The sequence below is a fragment of the Pelodiscus sinensis genome, chromosome 10 (assembly GCF_052426305.1).
Source record: "Pelodiscus sinensis isolate ZL-2025 chromosome 10, ASM5242630v1, whole genome shotgun sequence".
Taxonomy (NCBI): Eukaryota; Metazoa; Chordata; order Testudines; family Trionychidae; genus Pelodiscus; species Pelodiscus sinensis.
This window is the reverse complement of record NC_143061.1, coordinates 56,645,658-56,665,015: the sequence shown is the minus strand read 5'-3', so window position 1 is coordinate 56,665,015 and position 19,358 is coordinate 56,645,658. Positions and strand designations below refer to the sequence as shown.

The following is a 19,358-nucleotide window of genomic DNA, read 5'->3' as shown; positions in this document are numbered from 1 at the left end:
CCTGGGCCGTGCCTGCTCCACCCGAGAGCCGTTGTCCAAAGCTGGAGCCCCTGGCAGAAGGATCAAACCCCTGGAACCACGGGCAGGGGTCCTGGCCTGGCATCTCGCCAAGGGCCCAGGTATAGGAGCGAGCCAGTCACTGTGTTGCCTTTGGCCTCAGGTGCTGACGGCCTCCCAGCCAGATGCCCCCTGCCCATTGCTTCCCCCGGCGTCGGGGCAGTAACGGCCCCGCCCCTGCCAGGCCTGGCTCTGGACAGTTGGGCTCTTTGGGCTAAGTCCCCTTTCCCTGCTTGTGTTCGCTCTCGGGGCGGCTCGCAACCCCGCCTGCCTGCGCACCCTGGCGTGCTGCTGCCCTGGGCCGGGTCCAGGCACGGCCCGTCTCCCACACCGCCGGGAGCTTACGCCAGGCTCCTCTCTACCCCCGGCGCCACCTCGGGCTGAGCGGCCGGCAGACGTCTGCGCCAGGCTCCTCTCTACCCCCGCGCCGCCTCGGGCTGAGCGGCCGGCAGACGTCTGCGCCAGGCTCCTCTCTACCCCCGGCGCCACCTCGGGCTGAGCGGCCGGCAGACGTCTGCGCCAGGCTCCTCTCTACCCCGGCGCCGCCTCGGGCTGAGCGGCCGGCAGACGTCTGCGCCAGGCTCCTCTCTACCCCCGCGCCGCCTCGGGCTGAGCGGCCGGCAGACGTCTGCGCCAGGCTCCTCTCTACCCCCCGCGCCGCCTCGGGCTGAGCGGCCGGCAGACGTCTGCGCCAGGCTCCTCTCTACCCCCGGCGCCGCCTCGGGCTGAGCGGCCGGCAGACGTCTGCGCCAGGCTCCTCTCTACCCCCCGCGCCGCCTCGGGCTGAGCGGCCGGCAGACGTCTGCGCCAGGCTCCTCTCTACCCCCCGCGCCGCCTCGGGCTGAGCGGCCGGCAGACGTCTGCGCCAGGCTCCTCTCTACCCCCCGCGCCGCCTCGGGCTGAGCGGCCGGCAGACGTCTGCGCCAGGCTCCTCTCTACCCCCGCGCCGCCTCGGGCTGAGCGGCCGGCAGACGTCTGCGCCAGGCTCCTCTCTACCCCCGGCGCCGCCTCGGGCTGAGCGGCCGGCAGACGTCTGCGCCAGGCTCCTCTCTACCCCCGGCGCCGCCTCGGGCTGAGCGGCCGGCAGACGTCTGCGCCAGGCTCCTCTCTACCCCCGGCGCCGCCTCGGGCTGAGCGGCCGGCAGACGTCTGCGCCAGGCTCCTCTCTACCCCCGGCGCCGCCTCGGGCTGAGCGGCCGGCAGACGTCTGCGCCAGGCTCCTCTCTACCCCCGGCGCCGCCTCGGGCTGAGCGGCCGGCAGACGTCTGCGCCAGGCTCCTCTCTACCCCCGGCGCCGCCTCGGGCTGAGCGGCCGGCAGACGTCTGCGCCAGGCTCCTCTCTACCCCCGCGCCGCCTCGGGCTGAGCGGCCGGCAGACGTCTGCGCCAGGCTCCTCTCTACCCCCCGCGCCGCCTCGGGCTGAGCGGCCGGCAGACGTCTGCGCCAGGCTCCTCTCTACCCCCCGCGCCGCCTCGGGCTGAGCGGCCGGCAGACGTCTGCGCCAGGCTCCTCTCTACCCCCGGCGCCGCCTCGGGCTGAGCGGCCGGCAGACGTCTGCGCCAGGCTCCTCTCTACCCCCGGCGCCGCCTCGGGCTGAGCGGCCGGCAGACGTCTGCGCCAGGCTCCTCTCTACCCCCGGCGCCGCCTCGGGCTGAGCGGCCGGCAGACGTCTGCGCCAGGCTCCTCTCTACCCCCGGCGCCGCCTCGGGCTGAGCGGCCGGCAGACGTCTGCGCCAGGCTCCTCTCTACCCCCGCGCCGCCTCGGGCTGAGCGGCCGGCAGACGTCTGCGCCAGGCTCCTCTCTACCCCCGGCGCCGCCTCGGGCTGAGCGGCCGGCAGACGTCTGCGCCAGGCTCCTCTCTACCCCCGGCGCCGCCTCGGGCTGAGCGGCCGGCAGACGTCTGCGCCAGGCTCCTCTCTACCCCCGGCGCCGCCTCGGGCTGAGCGGCCGGCAGACGTCTGCGCCAGGCTCCTCTCTACCCCCGCGCCGCCTCGGGCTGAGCGGCCGGCAGACGTCTGCGCCAGGCTCCTCTCTACCCCCGGCGCCGCCTCGGGCTGAGCGGCCGGCAGACGTCTGCGCCAGGCTCCTCTCTACCCCCGGCGCCGCCTCGGGCTGAGCGGCCGGCAGACGTCTGCGCCAGGCTCCTCTCTACCCCCGGCGCCGCCTCGGGCTGAGCGGCCGGCAGGCGTCTGCGCCAGGCTCCTCTCTACCCCCGCGCCGCCTCGGGCTGAGCGGCCGGCAGACGTCTGCGCCAGGCTCCTCTCTACCCCCGCGCCGCCTCGGGCTGAGCGGCCGGCAGACGTCTGCGCCAGGCTCCTCTCTACCCCCGCGCCGCCTCGGGCTGAGCGGCCGGCAGACGTCTGCGCCAGGCTCCTCTCTACCCCCGCGCCGCCTCGGGCTGAGCGGCCGGCAGACGTCTGCGCCAGGCTCCTCTCTACCCCCGCGCCGCCTCGGGCTGAGCGGCCGGCAGACGTCTGCGCCAGGCTCCTCTCTACCCCCGCGCCGCCTCGGGCTGAGCGGCCGGCAGACGTCTGCGCCAGGCTCCTCTCTACCCCCGGCGCCGCCTCGGGCTGAGCGGCCGGCAGACGTCTGCGCCAGGCTCCTCTCTACCCCCGGCGCCGCCTCGGGCTGAGCGGCCGGCAGACGTCTGCGCCAGGCTCCTCTCTACCCCCGGCGCCGCCTCGGGCTGAGCGGCCGGCAGACGTCTGCGCCAGGCTCCTCTCTACCCCCGCGCCGCCTCGGGCTGAGCGGCCGGCAGACGTCTGCGCCAGGCTCCTCTCTACCCCCGCGCCGCCTCGGGCTGAGCGGCCGGCAGACGTCTGCGCCAGGCTCCTCTCTACCCCCCGCGCCGCCTCGGGCTGAGCGGCCGGCAGACGTCTGCGCCAGGCTCCTCTCTACCCCCGCGCCGCCTCGGGCTGAGCGGCCGGCAGACGTCTGCGCCAGGCTCCTCTCTACCCCCCGCGCCGCCTCGGGCTGAGCGGCCGGCAGACGTCTGCGCCAGGCTCCCTCGCGCTGCGCCTGCCATCCAAGGTGCCTCCCGCCTTGGCACTGACGTGGGCCCGGCTGCCCCGGCCAGCGGCGCCCCCGTCCCTCGCAGGCTCCTGCCACGGAGCAGCCGAGCGGTGCAGCCCACGGGGGGCAGAGGGTGACGGGAGGGCGCTTTGCTGCCTCCCAGCCGGGCGGGGCGCCCAGTGCCAGCGTGGGGGGGTGACGGGCCGGAGGGGAGAGGCTGGCAATAAGCCTGAGGTGGAGCCGCAGGGACGCGCTGCAACGGCCAGCGGCTTCCGGGCCACGTTGGAGTGACGGGGCCAGTCCTTCGACATGCGGCGGGCGGCCCCTCGCTGGGCGCACAGGGCTGGCTCCGGGGGGGCGCCGGGCCCGGGGCAGGGCTGACACCAGGAGAGCGGGGCCCGCAGGGTCCCGGCAGGCCAGACACTGCGGGGGGCCGCAGGCGGGGTGGCGGGGGCCATGGCAGGGGCGAACTCCATTGAATTCCAGGGGCTCCTTGCGTTGGCCCCATGGGCGGCCGGAGCCGGCAAATGCTGCCCCTGCCCGGCCGGCCGGCGAGTCTCGGAGCAGCCGGAGCCCTTCCCCAGACGCGGAGCCGAGTTTCCAGGTAGGGCCGTGCTGGCTCTGGCCAGGCCCAGGCGCTGCCGTGGCTGCCGCTGTGGTGATTGCGCGCCCATCGTCCTCGGGAGGGGTCAGAAAGGGGGGCGGGGCGGGAAGCCCCCAAGGGAGAAGGCAAGTGAACCCGCTGAATGGCCACACCAGGGCGGAGTGCTTGGCCCCGGTGCCGGTCACACCCCTGGCCCCCGCTCTAAGGCCTGCTCCCGGCACGGCTCTCCTGGGCGCCAGGGCTAGCCGGGGGAGGCTGGGGGCTTGCTACCGGCCCTGCGTGTGCCGGCGCTGGGCTGTCCCGCTCGGCCTGGCGGGGCAGTGGGAGCAAGGACCCTGCTCTTCGAAGGCCGGCCAGGCGGGGGACTCAGCCCCAATCTGAGGAGGAGGCAGCCGTGGGCTGGGCTTGGAGGGGCCGGGCGGGGGGCAACGGCTCTGATCTCCGCCTGTGCCCATGCAGCGGTGGCGCCGTGCGAGACGAAGGAGTGCCGGAACGGCGGGCAGTGCCATGTGGCCAACGGCACGGCAGGCTGCCTGTGCCCGGCGGGCTACGCGGGGGAGTCCTGCGAGAGAGGTACGAGCCGGCGACCCCTCGTGGGTCCCCCCTTACGGGCACGGTGCCAGCGGAGGGAGCCCTGCGCGTCTGGGCTGGCTTTCCCTGCCTCCCCGAGCACTCGGGGGCGTTACTGGGCACGGAGCTGGCCTCCACTCCATCGGCCGGGCCTCTCCTCACCGGCCAGCCCCGCACCCGCCAGGCCCGTGGGCGAGGAGGGGGCAGAGGTCGGGACACCCGGGCGCGTTCCCCTGCACGGGGGGGCAGGGCGAGATCCAGCCCTGAGGGGCGGCAGCCCCCGGAGTCCCTAAGGCGCCTGCATGTGCCCAGTGGTCGGGCACAGGGCGCAGCTCCTGCGAGCCCAGGCGGGGGCAGAGCCGCGGGCGAGGAGTCGTGGAGCCCGGCCTAGCCCCGATCCCCTTCCTTGCAGAGATCGATGAGTGCGACTCCAGCCCCTGCCTGCACGGGGGGCAGTGCATCGACCAGCTGGCCAACTACACCTGCGTGTGCGCGGCGCCCTTCGTGGGACGGCGCTGCGAGACAGGTGCCCTGCGCAGAGCCGCCTCCCCCGCCGCGCCCAGCGCTCCGGCTCCGTGGGCTGACCCAGCTCCCCCTCTCCCTGCAGACCCCTCGCCGTGCGAGGACCGCGCCTGCAGGCACCGGCAGACGTGCAACTACATCCGCCCCGGGCGCTACGTCTGCACGTGCTCGCCCGGCTACTACGGCAGCAACTGCCAGTACGGTGAGCGCGGGGCCCGGGGGGCCTGAGCTGCGCCTGCTGGACGCCCCCCGGGACTTATTGCGCCAGGGACCCCGCCCCCCGGAGCTCAGCGCCCCCCCCCCCCGCGGCAGGGACCCCACCCCCCGGAGCTCAGCGCCCCCCCCGCGCCAGGGACCCCGCCCGCCCGGAGCTCAGCGCCCCCCCCCCGCGCGCCAGAGACCCCGCCCGCCCAGAGCTCAGCGCCCCCCCCGCGCCAGAGACCCCGCCCGCCCGGAGCTCAGCGCCCCCCCCCCCCCGCGCCAGAGACCCCGCCCGCCCGGAGCTCAGCGCCCCCCCCCCCCGCGCCAGAGACCCCGCCCCCCGGAGCTCAGCGCCCCCCCCCGCGCCAGGGACCCCGCCCGCCCGGAGCTCAGCGCCCCCCCCCCCCCGCGCCAGAGACCCCGCCCCCCGGAGCTCAGCGCCCCCCCCCCCCCGCGCCAGGGACCCCGCCCCCCGGAGCTCAGCGCCCCCCCCGCGCCAGGGACCCCGCCCGCCCGGAGCTCAGCGCCCCCCCCCCCCGCGCCAGGGACCCCGCCCCCCGGAGCTCAGCGCCCCCCCCCCCCCCGCGCCAGGGACCCCGCCCCCTGGAGCTCAGCGCCCCCCCCCCCCGCGCCAGGGACCCCGCCCCCCGGAGCTCAGCGCCCCCCCCCGCGCCAGGGACCCCGCCCGCCCGGAGCTCAGCGCCCCCCCCCCCGCGCCAGGGACCCCGCCCGCCCGGAGCTCAGCGCCCCCCCCCCGCGCCAGGGACCCCGCCCGCCCGGAGCTCAGCGCCCCCCCCCCCGCGCCAGGGACCCCGCCCGCCCGGAGCTCAGCGCCCCCCCCCCCGCGCCAGGGACCCCGCCGCCCGGAGCTCAGCGCCCCCCCCCCCCCCCGCGCCAGAGACCCCGCCGCCCGGAGCTCAGCGCCCCCCCCCGCGCCAGAGACCCCGCCCGCCCGGAGCTCAGCGCCCCCCCCCCCCCCCCGCGCCAGGGACCCCGCCCGCCCGGAGCTCAGCGCCCCCCCCCCCCCCCGCGCCAGGGACCCCGCCCGCCCGGAGCTCAGCGCCCCCCCCCCCCCCGCGCCAGGGACCCCGCCCGCCCGGAGCTCAGCGCCCCCCCCGCGCCAGGGACCCCGCCCGCCCGGAGCTCAGCGCCCCCCCCGCGCCAGGGACCCCGCCCGCCCGGAGCTCAGCGCCCCCCCGCGCCAGGGACCCCGCCCGCCCGGAGCTCAGCGCCCCCCCCCCCCGCGCCAGGGACCCCGCCCGCCCGGAGCTCAGCGCCCCCCCCCCCGCGCCAGGGACCCCGCCCGCCCGGAGCTCAGCGCCCCCCCCCCCCCGCGCCAGGGACCCCGCCCGCCCGGAGCTCAGTGCCCCCCCCCCGCGCCAGGCGGGCCTGGCCAGGGAGAAGGAGCCCACTGGGGCAGGAACGTTGCTCCGGCCGGGCAGGGCTGGGTACCTCCGCGCAGCGCTGTGGGGGTGGGGCGGGCTGCCCGCCTGCCAGTCTGTCCCTGACGCTGCCTCTGTGCAGGTGGGCCCCGGGCGCCGGGCGCGTGTGTGTCCAGCCCGTGCCAGCACGGGGGGCGCTGCCTGGAGACGGAGCAGGGCTACGTGTGCGAGTGCCCCGAGGGCTACGCGGGCCCCCACTGCACAGACAGTGAGTAGCTGGGGGCTCGCGGCCAGGGCCAGGCGGGGCGGCGTTGGGGCTGCCCGGGTACGCGGGGCTCTGCGCCCCCAACAGGCTACGTGGGGCGCGTGCAGACGCAGGAGGCGGCTGGGGAGGCCTGGCGGGGTCCCCTGGGTGGGCAGCCTGGGAACAGGCAGTGGAGCCGGGGCGTGGGCGTGCCGGTGCCAAGGGCCTCCCGTTGCCGTCTCTGCCCAGAGCTGTCCGAGGACTGCGAGTGTCGCAACGGGGGCCAGTGTCTGCAGGGAAACGTCACCCTGTGCCAGTGCCCGCCCGGGTACTTTGGGCTGCTCTGTGACTTCGGTGAGTCCCCCGCAAAGCGCCCGCTGCCCTCGCCTGCCCGCTGAGCGCCAGGCACCCGCCGGGGCCGTCCCCCCACGGCCGCCACCCCGCCCCTCCCAGTGCACGCTCTGGGCAGGAGGGACAGGGCCCTGGAGGGCTCACTCCCCACCCCACACCCCTAGGCAGCAAGACAGTAAAAATCCCCCCAGGGACCAGAGTTGGCTGAGCAGCTGGCCTGCTGGTCCCAGGGGAGGGAAGAGGGGGTCACGTGCCAGTCTCTGCCGGGCACACGGGGGGGGTCACGTGCCAGTCTCTGCCGGGCACACGGGGGGGGGAATCACACGCCGGTCTCTGCCTGGCATGGAGGGCGGGGGGGTCACTCCCCGGTCTGTACCGGGCACACGGGGGGGGGGTCACGTGCCAGTCTCTGCCTGGCACACGGGGGGGGTCACGCGCCGCTCTCCGGTTGGCACACGGGGGGGGTCACGCGCCGGTCTCTGCCTGGCACACGGGGCGGGGGGGGTCACGCGCCACTCTCCAGTTGGCACACGGGAGGGGGGGGTCACACGCCGGTCTCTGCCTGGCACACGGGGGGGGGGTCACGCGCCGCTCTCCGGTTGGCACACGGGGGGGGTCACGCGCCGCTCTCCGGTTGGCACACGAGGGAGTCACACACCGGTCTCTGCCAGGCACACGGGAGGGGGGGGTCACACGCCGGTCTCTGCCGGGCACACGGGGGGGGGGGGGGGTCACACGCCGGACTCTGCCGGGCACACGGGGGTCATGCTGCTCTCCGGCTGGTGCTGTTCTCACAGAAGTGACCACTACACCGTGCAATATGAACACGCAGTGTCCGGACGGGGGCTACTGCATGGAGTACGGGGGGAGCTACCTGTGCGTGTGTCACACGGACTATGGCACCAACCACTGTGAGTCTGGCTCGGTCGGGGCAGGGAGCAGGTGTGGGGGGCGTGGGCGGGCCAGGCACACCCAGTGTGGCTGAGGGGGTGGTAGCTGCAGGGTGGTGGAGGAGCAGGGGGGAAGGGTAGGAGCAGAGAGGGAGGAGTGCAGTGGGGCGTGGGTGAGCCAGGTACTCCATATATGGCTGAGGGGATGGAAGCTGCGGGGGGGGGGGGAGGAGCAGAGAGGGGGTGTGGGCGGGCCAGGAGCTCAGTGGGGCTGAGGGATGGGAGCTGCGGGGGGGGGGGGAGGAGCAGAGAGGGGGTGTGGGCGGGCCAGGCGCTCAGTGTGGCTGAGGGGCGGGAGCTGCGGGGGGGAGGAGCAGAGAGGGGGTGTGGGCGGGCCAGGCGCTCTGTGTGGCTGAGGGGCGGGAGCTGCGGGGGGAGGAGCAGAGAGGGGGTGTGGGCGGGCCAGGCGCTCCGTGTGGCTGAGGGATGGGAGCTGCGGGGGGGAGGAGCAGAGAGGGGGTGTGGGCGGGCCAGGCGCTCCGTGTGGCTGAGGGGCGGGAGCTGCGGGGGGGAGGAGCAGAGAGGGGGTGTGGGCGGGCCAGGCGCTCAGTGTGGCTGGGAGCTGCGGGGGGGAGGAGCAGAGAGGGGGTGTGGGCGGGCCAGGCGCTCTGTGTGGCTGAGGGGCGGGAGCTGCGGGGGGGAGGAGCAGAGAGGGGGTGTGGGCGGGCCAGGCGCTCCGTGTGGCTGAGGGGCGGGAGCTGCGGGGGGGAGGAGCAGAGAGGGGGTGTGGGCGGGCCAGGCGCTCAGTGTGGCTGAGGGGCGGGAGCTGCGGGGGGGAGGAGCAGAGAGGGGGTGTGGGCGGGCCAGGCGCTCTGTGTGGCTGAGGGGCGGGAGCTGCGGGGGGAGGAGCAGAGAGGGGGTGTGGGCGGGCCAGGCGCTCTGTGTGGCTGAGGGGCGGGAGCTGCGGGGGGGAGGAGCAGAGAGGGGGTGTGGGCGGGCCAGGCGCTCTGTGTGGCTGAGGGCTGGGAGGGGGGAGCTGCGGGGGGGAGGAGCAGAGAGGGGGTGTGGGCGGGCCAGGCGCTCTGTGTGGCTGAGGGGCGGGAGCTGCGGGGGGAGGAGCAGAGAGGGGGTGTGGGCGGGCCAGGCGCTCCGTGTGGCTGAGGGGCGGGAGCTGCGGGGGGGAGGAGCAGAGAGGGGGTGTGGGCGGGCCAGGCGCTCTGTGTGGCTGAGGGGCGGGAGCTGCGGGGGGGAGGAGCAGAGAGGGGGTGTGGGCGGGCCAGGCGCTCTGTGTGGCTGAGGGGCGGGAGCTGCAGGGGGGGGGAGGAGCAGAGAGGGGGTGTGGGCGGGCCAGGCGCTCCGTGTGGCTGAGGGGCGGGAGCTGCGGGGGGAGGAGCAGAGAGGGGGTGTGGGCGGGCCAGGCGCTCTGTGTGGCTGAGGGGCGGGAGCTGCAGGGCGGGGCGGGGGCCAGGACGGGCGGCGTGGCCGCCGGGCGCAGTCCCTGGGGAGCAGCTCTCCCCTCCCCCTCGTGCCCGGGCGGCGTGGCGGGTGACCGTGCCCGGTCCCTCTGGCCCTGCCCCGGGGCTGGGTGAGGGAGGCCCCAGGCCCGGCCGGAGCCCGGCAGAATCGCTGGAAGCCCGTCCTGCCCTGCCCTGCCCTTGACTAGAGCAAGGCTGCAGCCCGGAGCCGGGCCAGGCGCTCGCGGGGAAGCCGGCCCTGGCGCTCCAGCCCTCAGGCCTGCGCTGCAGGTCGCTTGCACTGACCCTCCCGTCTGGGCCCCCAGCTGCCACGTCTCCCTGCGACTCGGAGCCCTGCCTGAACGGAGGCTCCTGCGACGCCCGCGAGGACTCGTACACCTGCGACTGCCCCCGGGGCTTCAGCGGCCGGCACTGCGAGAAAGGTACCGCCAGGGCCCGCGGGGGCTGGGCAGGCCGGGGACGGGCACCTCCCAGGCGCCACGGCCCAGAGGCCGTTTGCCGGGAGGCCGCCGAGCGCCCCTCCCCGGGGGTCAGAGCCGGGCCCCGCTGGCTAACGGCCCCCGCGGCCTGTTCTCTGTCCTCAGCCAGGCCCAGGCTGTGCAGCTCGGGGCCCTGCCGGAACGGGGGCACCTGCAAGGAGGCTGACGGCGAGTACCACTGTGCCTGCCCCTACCGCTTCGCCGGCAGGCACTGCGAGATAGGTACGCCCGGGCCGAGCGCGGGGGGGGCGCCGGCTCTGCCCGCTGCCTGACACGGCTCTTTGTGCCCAGGGAAGCCAGACCCCTGCACCTCGGGGCCGTGCCACAACGGGGGCACCTGCTTCCACTACATCGGCAAGTACAAGTGTGACTGCGCCCCGGGCTACACGGGCCGGCACTGCGAAGGTACGAGCGCCGCGCAGAACCAGGGCCCCGGGCGGGCGGGCCGGCGGGCGGGCCCCGGGAACCCGGCCAGCACACCCAGAGACCAAGCTCCTGCGTGGGCCCGGCAGGCGGCCTGGCAAGGCCTCTGGGCTGCTCCGCGTTGGGGGGAGCGCTGGGAGCGCCGCGGGAGGAAGGGCTCCGGGCCACGCGCCCACGGCCACTCGGGACGCTCTGTTCCAGCCCCTTCTCCCTGCTTCCTGAGCCCGTGCGAAAACGGAGCCACCTGCGAGGCCCACGGCAGCAACTACACCTGCGCCTGCCCGGCGGGATACGTGGGAGAGCGCTGCCAGACAGGTAACGGGCCGTCGCTGCTACGTCCCAGCTGCCCCCGGCAGAGCGCTGGCCGGGCTGGAGGCGGCATGGCGGGGAGGCGCGGTCGCTGGGCCGTCTCCACCCACAGGGCTCCTCAAGGCCTCCCGCTGGGCCGAGCCACGTGGACGCGGCGCGTCAGCCCTGGAGAGGCTGTTCTGAGTGTGCCCGGTCCATGCCCCGCCCCCGGGCAGTCTCCTCCCTGCCTCGGGCGCCCCGCGGGGGCGCTGGAGAGGGCGGAGCCGAGGCCACGGGTAACCCGGCGCTCGTCCCCGCGGGGTGACTGGGAGCCCTGGCGCAGGCAGGCAGGTTCTGGGGCTGGGCATGCCTCAGGGTCCGGGCCGCGCCGATGCCGCCTCCTGCTCGGGGGCTGCAGAAAGCCTGGCTTGCAGCACTCGGCCCCACGAGGCTCAGAGCCACGGTGCGGCCTGGGGAGCCGTGTTCACAGCCTGCCCTCCCTGCTGTGTCCCCAGCGGTGGACTGCGGCACGCCCGGCCCGGTGAAGCACGCCCGCGCGCTGTTCAACGCCACCCGCCTGGGCGCGCTGGCCGAATACCAGTGTGAGCCAGGCTACAGCCTGCGCCCGGACAGCCCCCGCGTCTGCGGCCCACAGGGCGCCTGGAGCGACCCACCGGCGTGCCACGGTACGTGGGGCAGAAGGGGGAGGGCCCACGCAGCCCAAGGGTCCCGCCACAATGGCTGGATGCCCAGGAAATGCCTTTCCCCTCCTCCCGGGACCTCCCGCCCCGGCGCCGATGGAGCAGCAGGACAGAGCTGTGTGCGGCTGCCCCTCCCCTTTCTCCCCAGCCCAGGCCCCATCGCCCTGCGCCCCTGCCACGCCCAGCCCGGCTCTCCCTCCCGCAGGCGCTTTGCCCCCAGCGTACAGCCCTTGCACGGCTCCTCGCCACTAACGCGCCCGTTGCCCCGCGTCCCTGCTGCCGCCGGCACGGGGCGGGGTCGGGGCCCTGCCTGTGCCCCACTAGGGTTGAGTAGCTAGGCCGTCGGCGTGGGCGGGGCTCACTTGGGCATGGCCAGCAGAGCAGCGTGCGGGGGGACAGCCGTGGCCATGGGAGGCGTGGCTGGGATCCCGTCGGGCTTGGCTCTGTCACGAAGGCGTCCCCCTCCGCAGAGATCGACGAGTGCCTGTCCCAGCCCTGTTTGAACAGGGGCGTGTGCAAGGACCGCGTGGCCGAGTTCCTGTGCGTGTGCCACGCAGGCTACGCCGGCCCCCGCTGCGAGCTGGGTAAGAGAACGGAGCCGAGTGGCCAGGCTGCCCCACCTGCCCGCTGCAGGGCGTGGCCGGGGCGTTAGCCGGGGGTGGCCTCCCCAGCAGCCATCGGGAGGGTGGCCCGGCAGCGCCACACTCCCCAGCACACATGCGGCGACCTAGAGTCCGAGGCACGTGGCAGGGGGGCTGGACGTCCCAGCTAGGGCCCACTGGGATCCAGCCCCGGCTCTCCGGCGCAGTCGGGCGGCCTGGCGGGGTCACCGTCGCGGTACGGGCAGGGAACGGGCGGCGGGCAGCTGCAGGGCCATAGGAGAGGGCCAGAGCCCGCCATGCGCCCCTTGCACCCTCCGCCGCACTTGGGGGGAGCTGATTAGGGCGCTGCTGCTTCCTCCCTGCCTGCGCCAGGCCCGCGCCGGGGCGGCACGTCCTCGAGGAGCCCTGCCCAGGGCGGCTCCTCGCTAGCCATGGCTGTTCCTCCTTGCTTCCGCACAGAGCTTGACGAATGCCAGTCCGAGCCCTGCAAGAACGGAGGGACCTGCCGGGACCAGCCGGGGGCCTTTGCGTGCCGCTGCCCTGCTGGCTTCCTGGGCATCCACTGTGAAGCAGGTAGCCAGCTCCGGCCGAGCCCTCCACGCGCCAGCTGGGCGCCCTGCTCTGAGCCCCAGAGCAGCACTCGGGGGGGGGGGCCGGCCCTGGGTTCGTCCGGGCTCTTCAGCTGCCCCAGGAGGCGGCCTGGCCTGCGGCAAGGCAGGAATTCCATCGCCTGGCCCTGCGGGTGGGGAGCCGCGTCCGGTGGCCTGGCGGGGGCCTAGATTCAAAGCTGGCGCTGCAGCCGCCTAGCCTGGTGCCCTCACCACTGGGCCAGCCTTCCTCCCAGTGGGACCTTTTCCAGCCACCGTCTCACGAGGGCCGGGGGCGCGAGCACCTGCTCCGGCTTGGCAGACAGAGGCGGGGCCGGCTCCACCGGGACTCTGCGAGGGGCTGGCCAAGGGCCTCAGTGACCGGGCGCCTCAGCCTGGCGCAGGTCGGGTAGCCACACGCAACGGTCCTGGAGACCGGCCCGCGCCGCCTGATCATCTGGCTCCGCTGGCATGACAATGATTTCCCACGAGCGTGCCGTGCCAAGCTGTGCCGTGCCACCCAGTGCCAAGCTGTGCAGTGCCGCACTGTGCGGTGCCATCCAGTGCCAAGCTGTGCCGTGCCACCCAGTGCCAAGCTGTGCAGTGCCGCACTGTGCGGTGCCATCCAGTGCCAAGCTGTGCAGTGCCGCACTGTGCGGTGCCATCCAGTGCCAAGCTGTGCAGTGCCACACTGTGCGGTGCCATCCAGTGCCAAGCTGTGCAGTGCCAAGCTACGCTCTGCCATGCTGTGTGGTGCTGCGCCACGCCGTGCTGTGCCTTACTCTGCTGTTCTGTGCCGTGCAGGGCAGTGCCATGTGGGGCAATGCTGTGCTTTGCTCTGCCATGCTGTGCTGCATGGTACCATGTTGTGCCGTGTGGTGCTATGTGATGCTGTGCTCTGCTGTGCCATGTGGTGCTGTGGTGTGCCGTGCCGTGCCGTGTGGTGCTATGCGATGCCGTGCCGTGCCATGCCATGCTCTGCCGTGCCGTGCTGTGCTGTGTGGTGCCGTGCTGTGCTGTGCCGTGCCGTGCCGTGCCGTGCCGTGTGGTGCTATGCGATGCTGTGCTGTGCCGTGCCTTGCCATGCTCTGCCGTGCCGTACTGTGTGGTGCCGTGCTGTGCTGTGCTGTGCTCTGCCATGCCGTACGATGCCGTGCCATGTGGTGCTGTGCTCTGCCGTGCCGTGCAATGCCGTGCTGTGCGGTGCCGTGAGGTGCCGTGCGGTGCGGTGCCGTGCTCTGCCGTGCTCTGCTGTGCCTTGTGGCGCCGTGCCGTGCCGTGCTCTGCCGTGCCTTGTTGTGCTGTGCTGTGCCGTGCCGTGCGGTGCTATGCGATGCCGTGCTCTGCCGTGCCATGCCATGCTCTGCCGTGCCGTGCTGTGCTGTGTGGTGCCATGCTGTGCTGTGCTGTGCCGTGCTCTGCCGTGCCGTGCTGTGCGGTGCCGTGCCGTGTGGTGCCGTGCTGTGCGGTGCCGTGCGGTGCAGTGCCGTGCTCTGCGGTGCCGTGCTCTGCCATGCTGTGCGATGCCGTGCTCTGCCGTGCCATGCTCTGCCGTGCCGTGTGGTGCCGTGCGGTGCGGTGCCGTGCTCTGCGGTGCCGTGCTCTGCGGTGCCGTGCTCTGCCATGCTGTGCGATGCCGTGCCGTGCCGTGCCGTGCCGTGCCGTGCCGAGGGTAGGTGTGCTGGCGAACACTCACAGTGTCCCGGTGCCAAGGTCTTACCGTCACTGGTCAGTGGGTTCTCCCCGAGAGGGTCAGTGGAGAGTCTGGACTTTGGCTCCTGCCCCGAGCAGGGACTTGAGGCTCTGGCCCACAGCTTGTAAACAAAGCTACAACTACAGCCACCTAACAAACAGCTGTAGCTGGTGCTGCACAGACGGGTGTCAGGACAGAGGCTCTGGCTACAGGCTACTTGGATGGTGGTTCCGACCTGCACCCGCCGCCTCCCCCCTCGCGCCTGCCTGCATGTGGCAGCGACCCCCATGGGGCATCACTGCCCCCCAGAGCGGCCTGCGCTGCTGTCCCACCGGCACGAGACAGCTCCCCACGGCGTCCGTGCGCCGGCCTTGGGCCGCTGGCTGCCCGAGCCGGGGCTCTGCTGCGGAGCGTGGCCGTGCAGCGTGGGAGGGGCCCATGGGACGAGTCTGTGGCCGGCGTGTGGCTGCAGCCCCCCACGCGCTGCCCTCTGGCGCGGGGACTGACGCTCTCTGCCCTCCAGAAGTGGACGCCTGCGGCTCAGCGCCCTGCCGGAACGGAGGGGCCTGCGAAAGCGCCGGGGCTTCCTACCTGTGCGTCTGCCCGCAGGGTTTCTTCGGCTCCCACTGCGAGACGGGTGAGCCTTGGCCGGGCTGGGCCTCCCGCAGCCCCCGCCCCCTTGGGCAGCACGGGCCATGACCACCGGTCTCTCTCCCCAGCCAGCGACCCCTGTTTCTCCAGCCCCTGCGGGAGCCGGGGCTACTGCCTGCCTAGCAACGGCTCCCACAGCTGCACCTGCAAAGTGGGCTACACAGGCAAGAGCTGCGACAAAGGTACCGGGGCAGGGGCAGCGGGCACTGTCGGGGGAGGGGGGGCAGGCCCACGGTGCCAGAGGGGCTTGGCCCCCCGGGTGCTGGCCTCAGCCGGGGAGGGGAAGGGTGGGGGCGGCCTGGATTTGGGTCCCCGGGCTGCTCTGCTGTCTCCTACGGGGGCCCCGCCCGGACAGAGCGGCTGGGCCTGCCTGAGCTCAGCCGGCGCCCGGGCTAACGATTCGCCGTCTCCCTTCTCCCTCGGCTCTGGCCCCTGAAGAGCTGCTGCCGCCGACAGCATTGCAGGTGGACAGGGTGGAGGACTCGGGGGTGCTGATTTCTTGGCGCCCCCCCGAAGAGCGGGTCGCCAGGCAGATGATTGATGGCTACGCCGTGACGTACGTATCCGCCGACGGCTCTTACCGCAGGACCGATTTTGTGGACCGCAGTCGTTCTGCCCACCAACTGCGGGCACTAGCCTCCGGCAGAGCCTACAATATTTCTGTCTTTGCAGTCAAACGCAACGCGAACAGCAAGAACGACATCAGCAGGCCTGTCATGCTCAGCACACGCACTAGTGAGTAGCGCCCAGGGGCCGCGTGAGCATGCACGGCTCCGGCCTGCGCCTGGGCTCCTGCGCCAGCCCTGCCCAGGCAGCTCACGGAGACCACCGGCCTGGTGCCACCAGCCAGCACTGCAGCAACCTTGTCGGCCCGTCGTGTGCGCTGGCTGAGCCCTGGCCCCCCGCCGCCGTGGAGCGCGCTGGCAGCGCGGGAGCCTGGCGGGGCGTCCCCACAGACCAGGCCAGGACGTCCCCCACACAATACGCCAGGCCCCACAGGCTGCCCCGGCCACACAGAGCGCTCTTCACAACGGCCCCGGCGCCAGGGGCCTGCCTCGCTCACCGCCTCTCCGGGAGACGTGCGGACCGTTGGCTGGGCTTTCCGCGGGCTGGGAAGCGGTGTAGGCGCCGGGGAGCTGGGTCAGGACCTAGGCCCAGGCGGCGCTAGCGGCCGGTTCTCCTGGGGCATCAGGTTAGCAGTGAGCACGGGGCTCCATGCTGGGAGCTGCCCTGAACTCCCTGGCGGAAGGCCTGGGAAACGGGGGGACACGGTTACCCAGTCAGCCAGCCTGAGGCTTGTCAGAGACCTGAGCCAGCTGGAGCCGCGGGCTGCGGCTGTCACATCCCTTGCGCCGTTCGCCGTGCACCGTGGGGCTTAGCCAGGCCCCCGCCGGGGCGGCCACCGGTTAGCCAGCTCCCGGCGAGGGCCGTACTTCCCGCCCCGCCAGCCCCCGGTTAGCCAGCTCCCGGCGAGGGCCGTACTTCCCGCCCCGCCAGCCCCCGGTTAGCCAGCTCCCGGCGAGGGCCGTACTTCCCGCCCCGCCAGCCCCCGGTTAGCCAGCTCCCGGCCAGGGCCGTACTTCCCGCCCCGCCAGCCCCCGGTTAGCCAGCTCCCGGCGAGGGCCGTACTTCCCGCCCCGCCAGCCCCCGGTTAGCCAGCTCCCGGCGAGGGCCGTACTTCCCGCCCCGCCGGCCACCGGTTAGCCAGCTCCCGGCCAGGGCCGTACTTCCCGCCCCGCCAGCCCCCGGTTAGCCAGCTCCCGGCGAGGGCCGTACTTCCCGCCCCGCCGGCCACCGGTTAGCCAGCTCCCGGCGAGGGCCGTACTTCCCGCCCCGCCGGCCACCGGTTAGCCAGCTCCCGGCCAGGGCCGTACTTCCCGCCCCGCCGGCCACCGGTTAGCCAGCTCCCGGCCAGGGCCGTACTTCCCGCCCCGCCGGCCACCGGTTAGCCAGCTCCCGGCCAGGGCCGTACTTCCCGCCCCGCCGGCCACCGGTTAGCCAGCTCCCGGCCAGGGCCGTACTTCCCGCCCCGCCGGCCACCGGTTAGCCAGCTCCCGGCCAGGGCCGTACTTCCCGCCCCGCCGGCCACCGGTTAGCCAGCTCCCGGCCAGGGCCGTACTTCCCGCCCCGCCAGCCACCGGTTAGCCAGCTCCCGGCCAGGGCCGTACTTCCCGCCCCGCCGGCCACCGGTTAGCCAGCTCCCGGCCAGGGCCGTACTTCCCGCCCCGCCGGCCACCGGTTAGCCAGCTCCCGGCCAGGGCCGTACTTCCCGCCCCGCCGGCCACCGGTTAGCCAGCTCCCGGCGAGGGCCGTACTTCCCGCCCCGCCGGCCACCGGTTAGCCAGCTCCCGGCCAGGGCCGTACTTCCCGCCCCGCCGGCCACCGGTTAGCCAGCTCCCGGCCAGGGCCGTACTTCCCGCCCCGCCAGCCACCGGTTAGCCAGCTCCCGGCCAGGGCCGTACTTCCCGCCCCGCCGGCCACCGGTTAGCCAGCTCCCGGCCAGGGCCGTACTTCCCGCCCCGCCCGGCCGAGGAAACGCAGCGGTGCTGGGCGCAAAGCGCTGCGGCTGGGAAGGAGCCCTTGGGACGACACCGCTGCGCTGCCTAAGGCTTGTGTGGAGCTCAGGCAAGGCCCTGGGGCCAGCAGCCGCTCAGCATGCACGGCCCACACCAGCGCAAGCCGTCGGGCAGCAGTCGGACGGGGCCGGTGGATCTGTCAGCCTCTGCCGCTGCGCTCAGCGTGCGGCCGGGCCAAACGGGCACTGCAGGACGGGTGAAAGTGACGCGAGAAAATGCCCCTACCCGCCAGCAAGCTGACCTGGGGGACTCCCTGCTGCAGGCTCTCGGAGACCAGGCTTTGCTAGGGTTCAGAGCAGCCCTGGGCCTCCTGCGGACGGGGGACATTACAAAGCCTGAGAGGCTAACGGAGGAGGGGCACGGTGCCCCTCCATCAGGGCGCAAGCCACCTGCCAACGGGCTGCCTGGTCTCCTTGGGGGCAGCTGGTGTTGGCAGAGGCAGAGGGGCTGCTCCAGTCTGACATCCCGGTGTTACCCGGGGGCCATCCGGGCAGCAGCGCTGGGGCACAGCTGGGAGCCCACCGAACGGCCGCCCGGCGCAGGGTCGGGTGCACGCCCGGCGAGGCGGCTCAGAGCGGGCCCTGGAGGGACGAGCAGCCCTGCCAGCTGGCGAGGCTGGAAAGGGCCAGCGGCGCGTTCACCAGACTGGCTCATTCGGCAGCAGGTGGGCCCTTGGCACGTTGAGCAGGGCGCTGGGCTCTCACTCTCGAGCTGGCCCCCAGTAATACAGGCCTGGGCTCCCCCCTCCTGTCCAGTGGCACTAGCGGCCCCAGCCCCCAGGGGAGCGAGACTGAAACACCTGAGAAGGCCAACAGGTGGGAGGGGAAACTGAGGCATGGGAGGGGCCTCACTCACTCAGCCAGGCCCAGGACCCAGGTGTCTCGAGTTCCAATCCAGTGCTCTACCCTCTGGGCCAGCCCCTCTCCCTGGCCCCGTCCTAGGAGTTCCTGGCCTTTGGCACGACAAAGCGTTGCCCACTATGGCCAGCTGGTGCGGGCCCCACCGACCGGAGCAGCCTCCAGGGTTCAGTGAGGTGCTGCTGACAGGCTTAGCACGGCCACGGGCCGCTCCCAGCCTTCCCCAGCGCCCGGGGTCGCGGCAGGGCCTGCTCTTGCCTGGCGAGCCAAGCAGGGTCCTGCGAGGCCTCAGGTGGCTGCTGGGGGCCCGCTGCCTGCGCTGGGCGGTAGGGCGCTGGCCGGGGAGGGCCCACGCCAGGCTGTCGGGCCGGTGCCCAGTGGCCGCAGTGCTGGGCTGGGCTGCACAGCTCTGAGGGGACGAGCACCCGTGGGCACGGGCCCCACGGGGATGGGGGCAGCACCTCGTCTGGGGGCCTCGAGGCGAAGGCTCACTACCCCCGGCCTTGGCTTCCTCCTCCCCGCAGGACCGCGCCCCGTGGAGGGATTTGCCATCGCCAACGTGACGGCCAGCGCCCTCACGGTGCAGTGGGCTCCCCAGCAGGCCTCCGCCAGCAAGGTGCGCGTCTCCATCCGCCAGCCCGGGGCCCCGGGGGGCCGCACCGTGGAGCTGGACAGCAGCCTGGCCACGCACACCTTCAGGTGAGGGGGGGAAGCGGCGCGGCCCAGGCGGCTGGAGGGTGCGTCCCACCCGCCTCCCTGCGGGGCCCTGGCAAGCTGCAGGCAGGGGCCCAGGCTGCTACGTCCAGCAGGTGCTCGCGCCCAGGCCCTACAGTGGCCCGCGGCAGCCAGGACGCCAGAGGCAGCGCAGCCTGTTTGCGGGGAGCTGGCTGGCCAGCCGGGGTCACAGGTGGGGGGTGGGTGCTCCCTGGTGCGCCGGCTCCAGGCTGCTACGGAGCTCGCTGAGCGCCTGCCAGGCAAGGCCCAGGAGGGCAAAGCGCTGGGCCTGCTGCCACGGCCATGATAGTGCAGGCGCCCTGCCTTGTCCTGGCTGGCCAGGCGCTTGCCTCGCGCCTGCTCTACCTCCCACGTCTTTGCGCTCAGCTGCACCCGCCCCCAACCCTGTCCCCGCCCTCTTGGGGAGGCAGGACGGGCCCCTCTGCAGTGGAAGTGCCCACGGCAGAACCCGCCCGCT

General features: G+C 74.3%; 1 protein-coding gene across 8 annotated transcripts in view; it reads left to right on the top strand.

The window, feature by feature from the left end:
- Positions 1-19,358, top strand: part of SNED1 (sushi, nidogen and EGF like domains 1) — a 54,121-nt gene that overhangs the window by 22,667 nt on the left and 12,096 nt on the right. For 3 of the 8 annotated variants that reach the window (XM_089780967.1, XM_089780966.1, XM_089780968.1), the window contains exons 7-23: positions 4,134-4,247; positions 4,657-4,770; positions 4,852-4,968; positions 6,492-6,617; positions 6,843-6,947; positions 7,742-7,855; positions 9,615-9,731; positions 9,894-10,010; positions 10,080-10,193; positions 10,413-10,526; positions 11,015-11,185; positions 11,671-11,784; positions 12,262-12,375; positions 14,606-14,719; positions 14,802-14,915; positions 15,172-15,468; positions 18,691-18,865. In XM_089780967.1, the coding sequence (XP_089637093.1) occupies positions 4,134-4,247; positions 4,657-4,770; positions 4,852-4,968; positions 6,492-6,617; positions 6,843-6,947; positions 7,742-7,855; positions 9,615-9,731; positions 9,894-10,010; positions 10,080-10,193; positions 10,413-10,526; positions 11,015-11,185; positions 11,671-11,784; positions 12,262-12,375; positions 14,606-14,719; positions 14,802-14,915; positions 15,172-15,468; positions 18,691-18,865 (2,251 nt within the window). The remainder of the gene's footprint in view (positions 1-4,133; positions 4,248-4,656; positions 4,771-4,851; positions 4,969-6,491; positions 6,618-6,842; positions 6,948-7,741; positions 7,856-9,614; positions 9,732-9,893; positions 10,011-10,079; positions 10,194-10,412; positions 10,527-11,014; positions 11,186-11,670; positions 11,785-12,261; positions 12,376-14,605; positions 14,720-14,801; positions 14,916-15,171; positions 15,469-18,690; positions 18,866-19,358) is intronic. The other 5 variants (XM_089780971.1, XM_089780969.1, XM_089780970.1 and 2 more) reach the window with 5 other exon arrangements.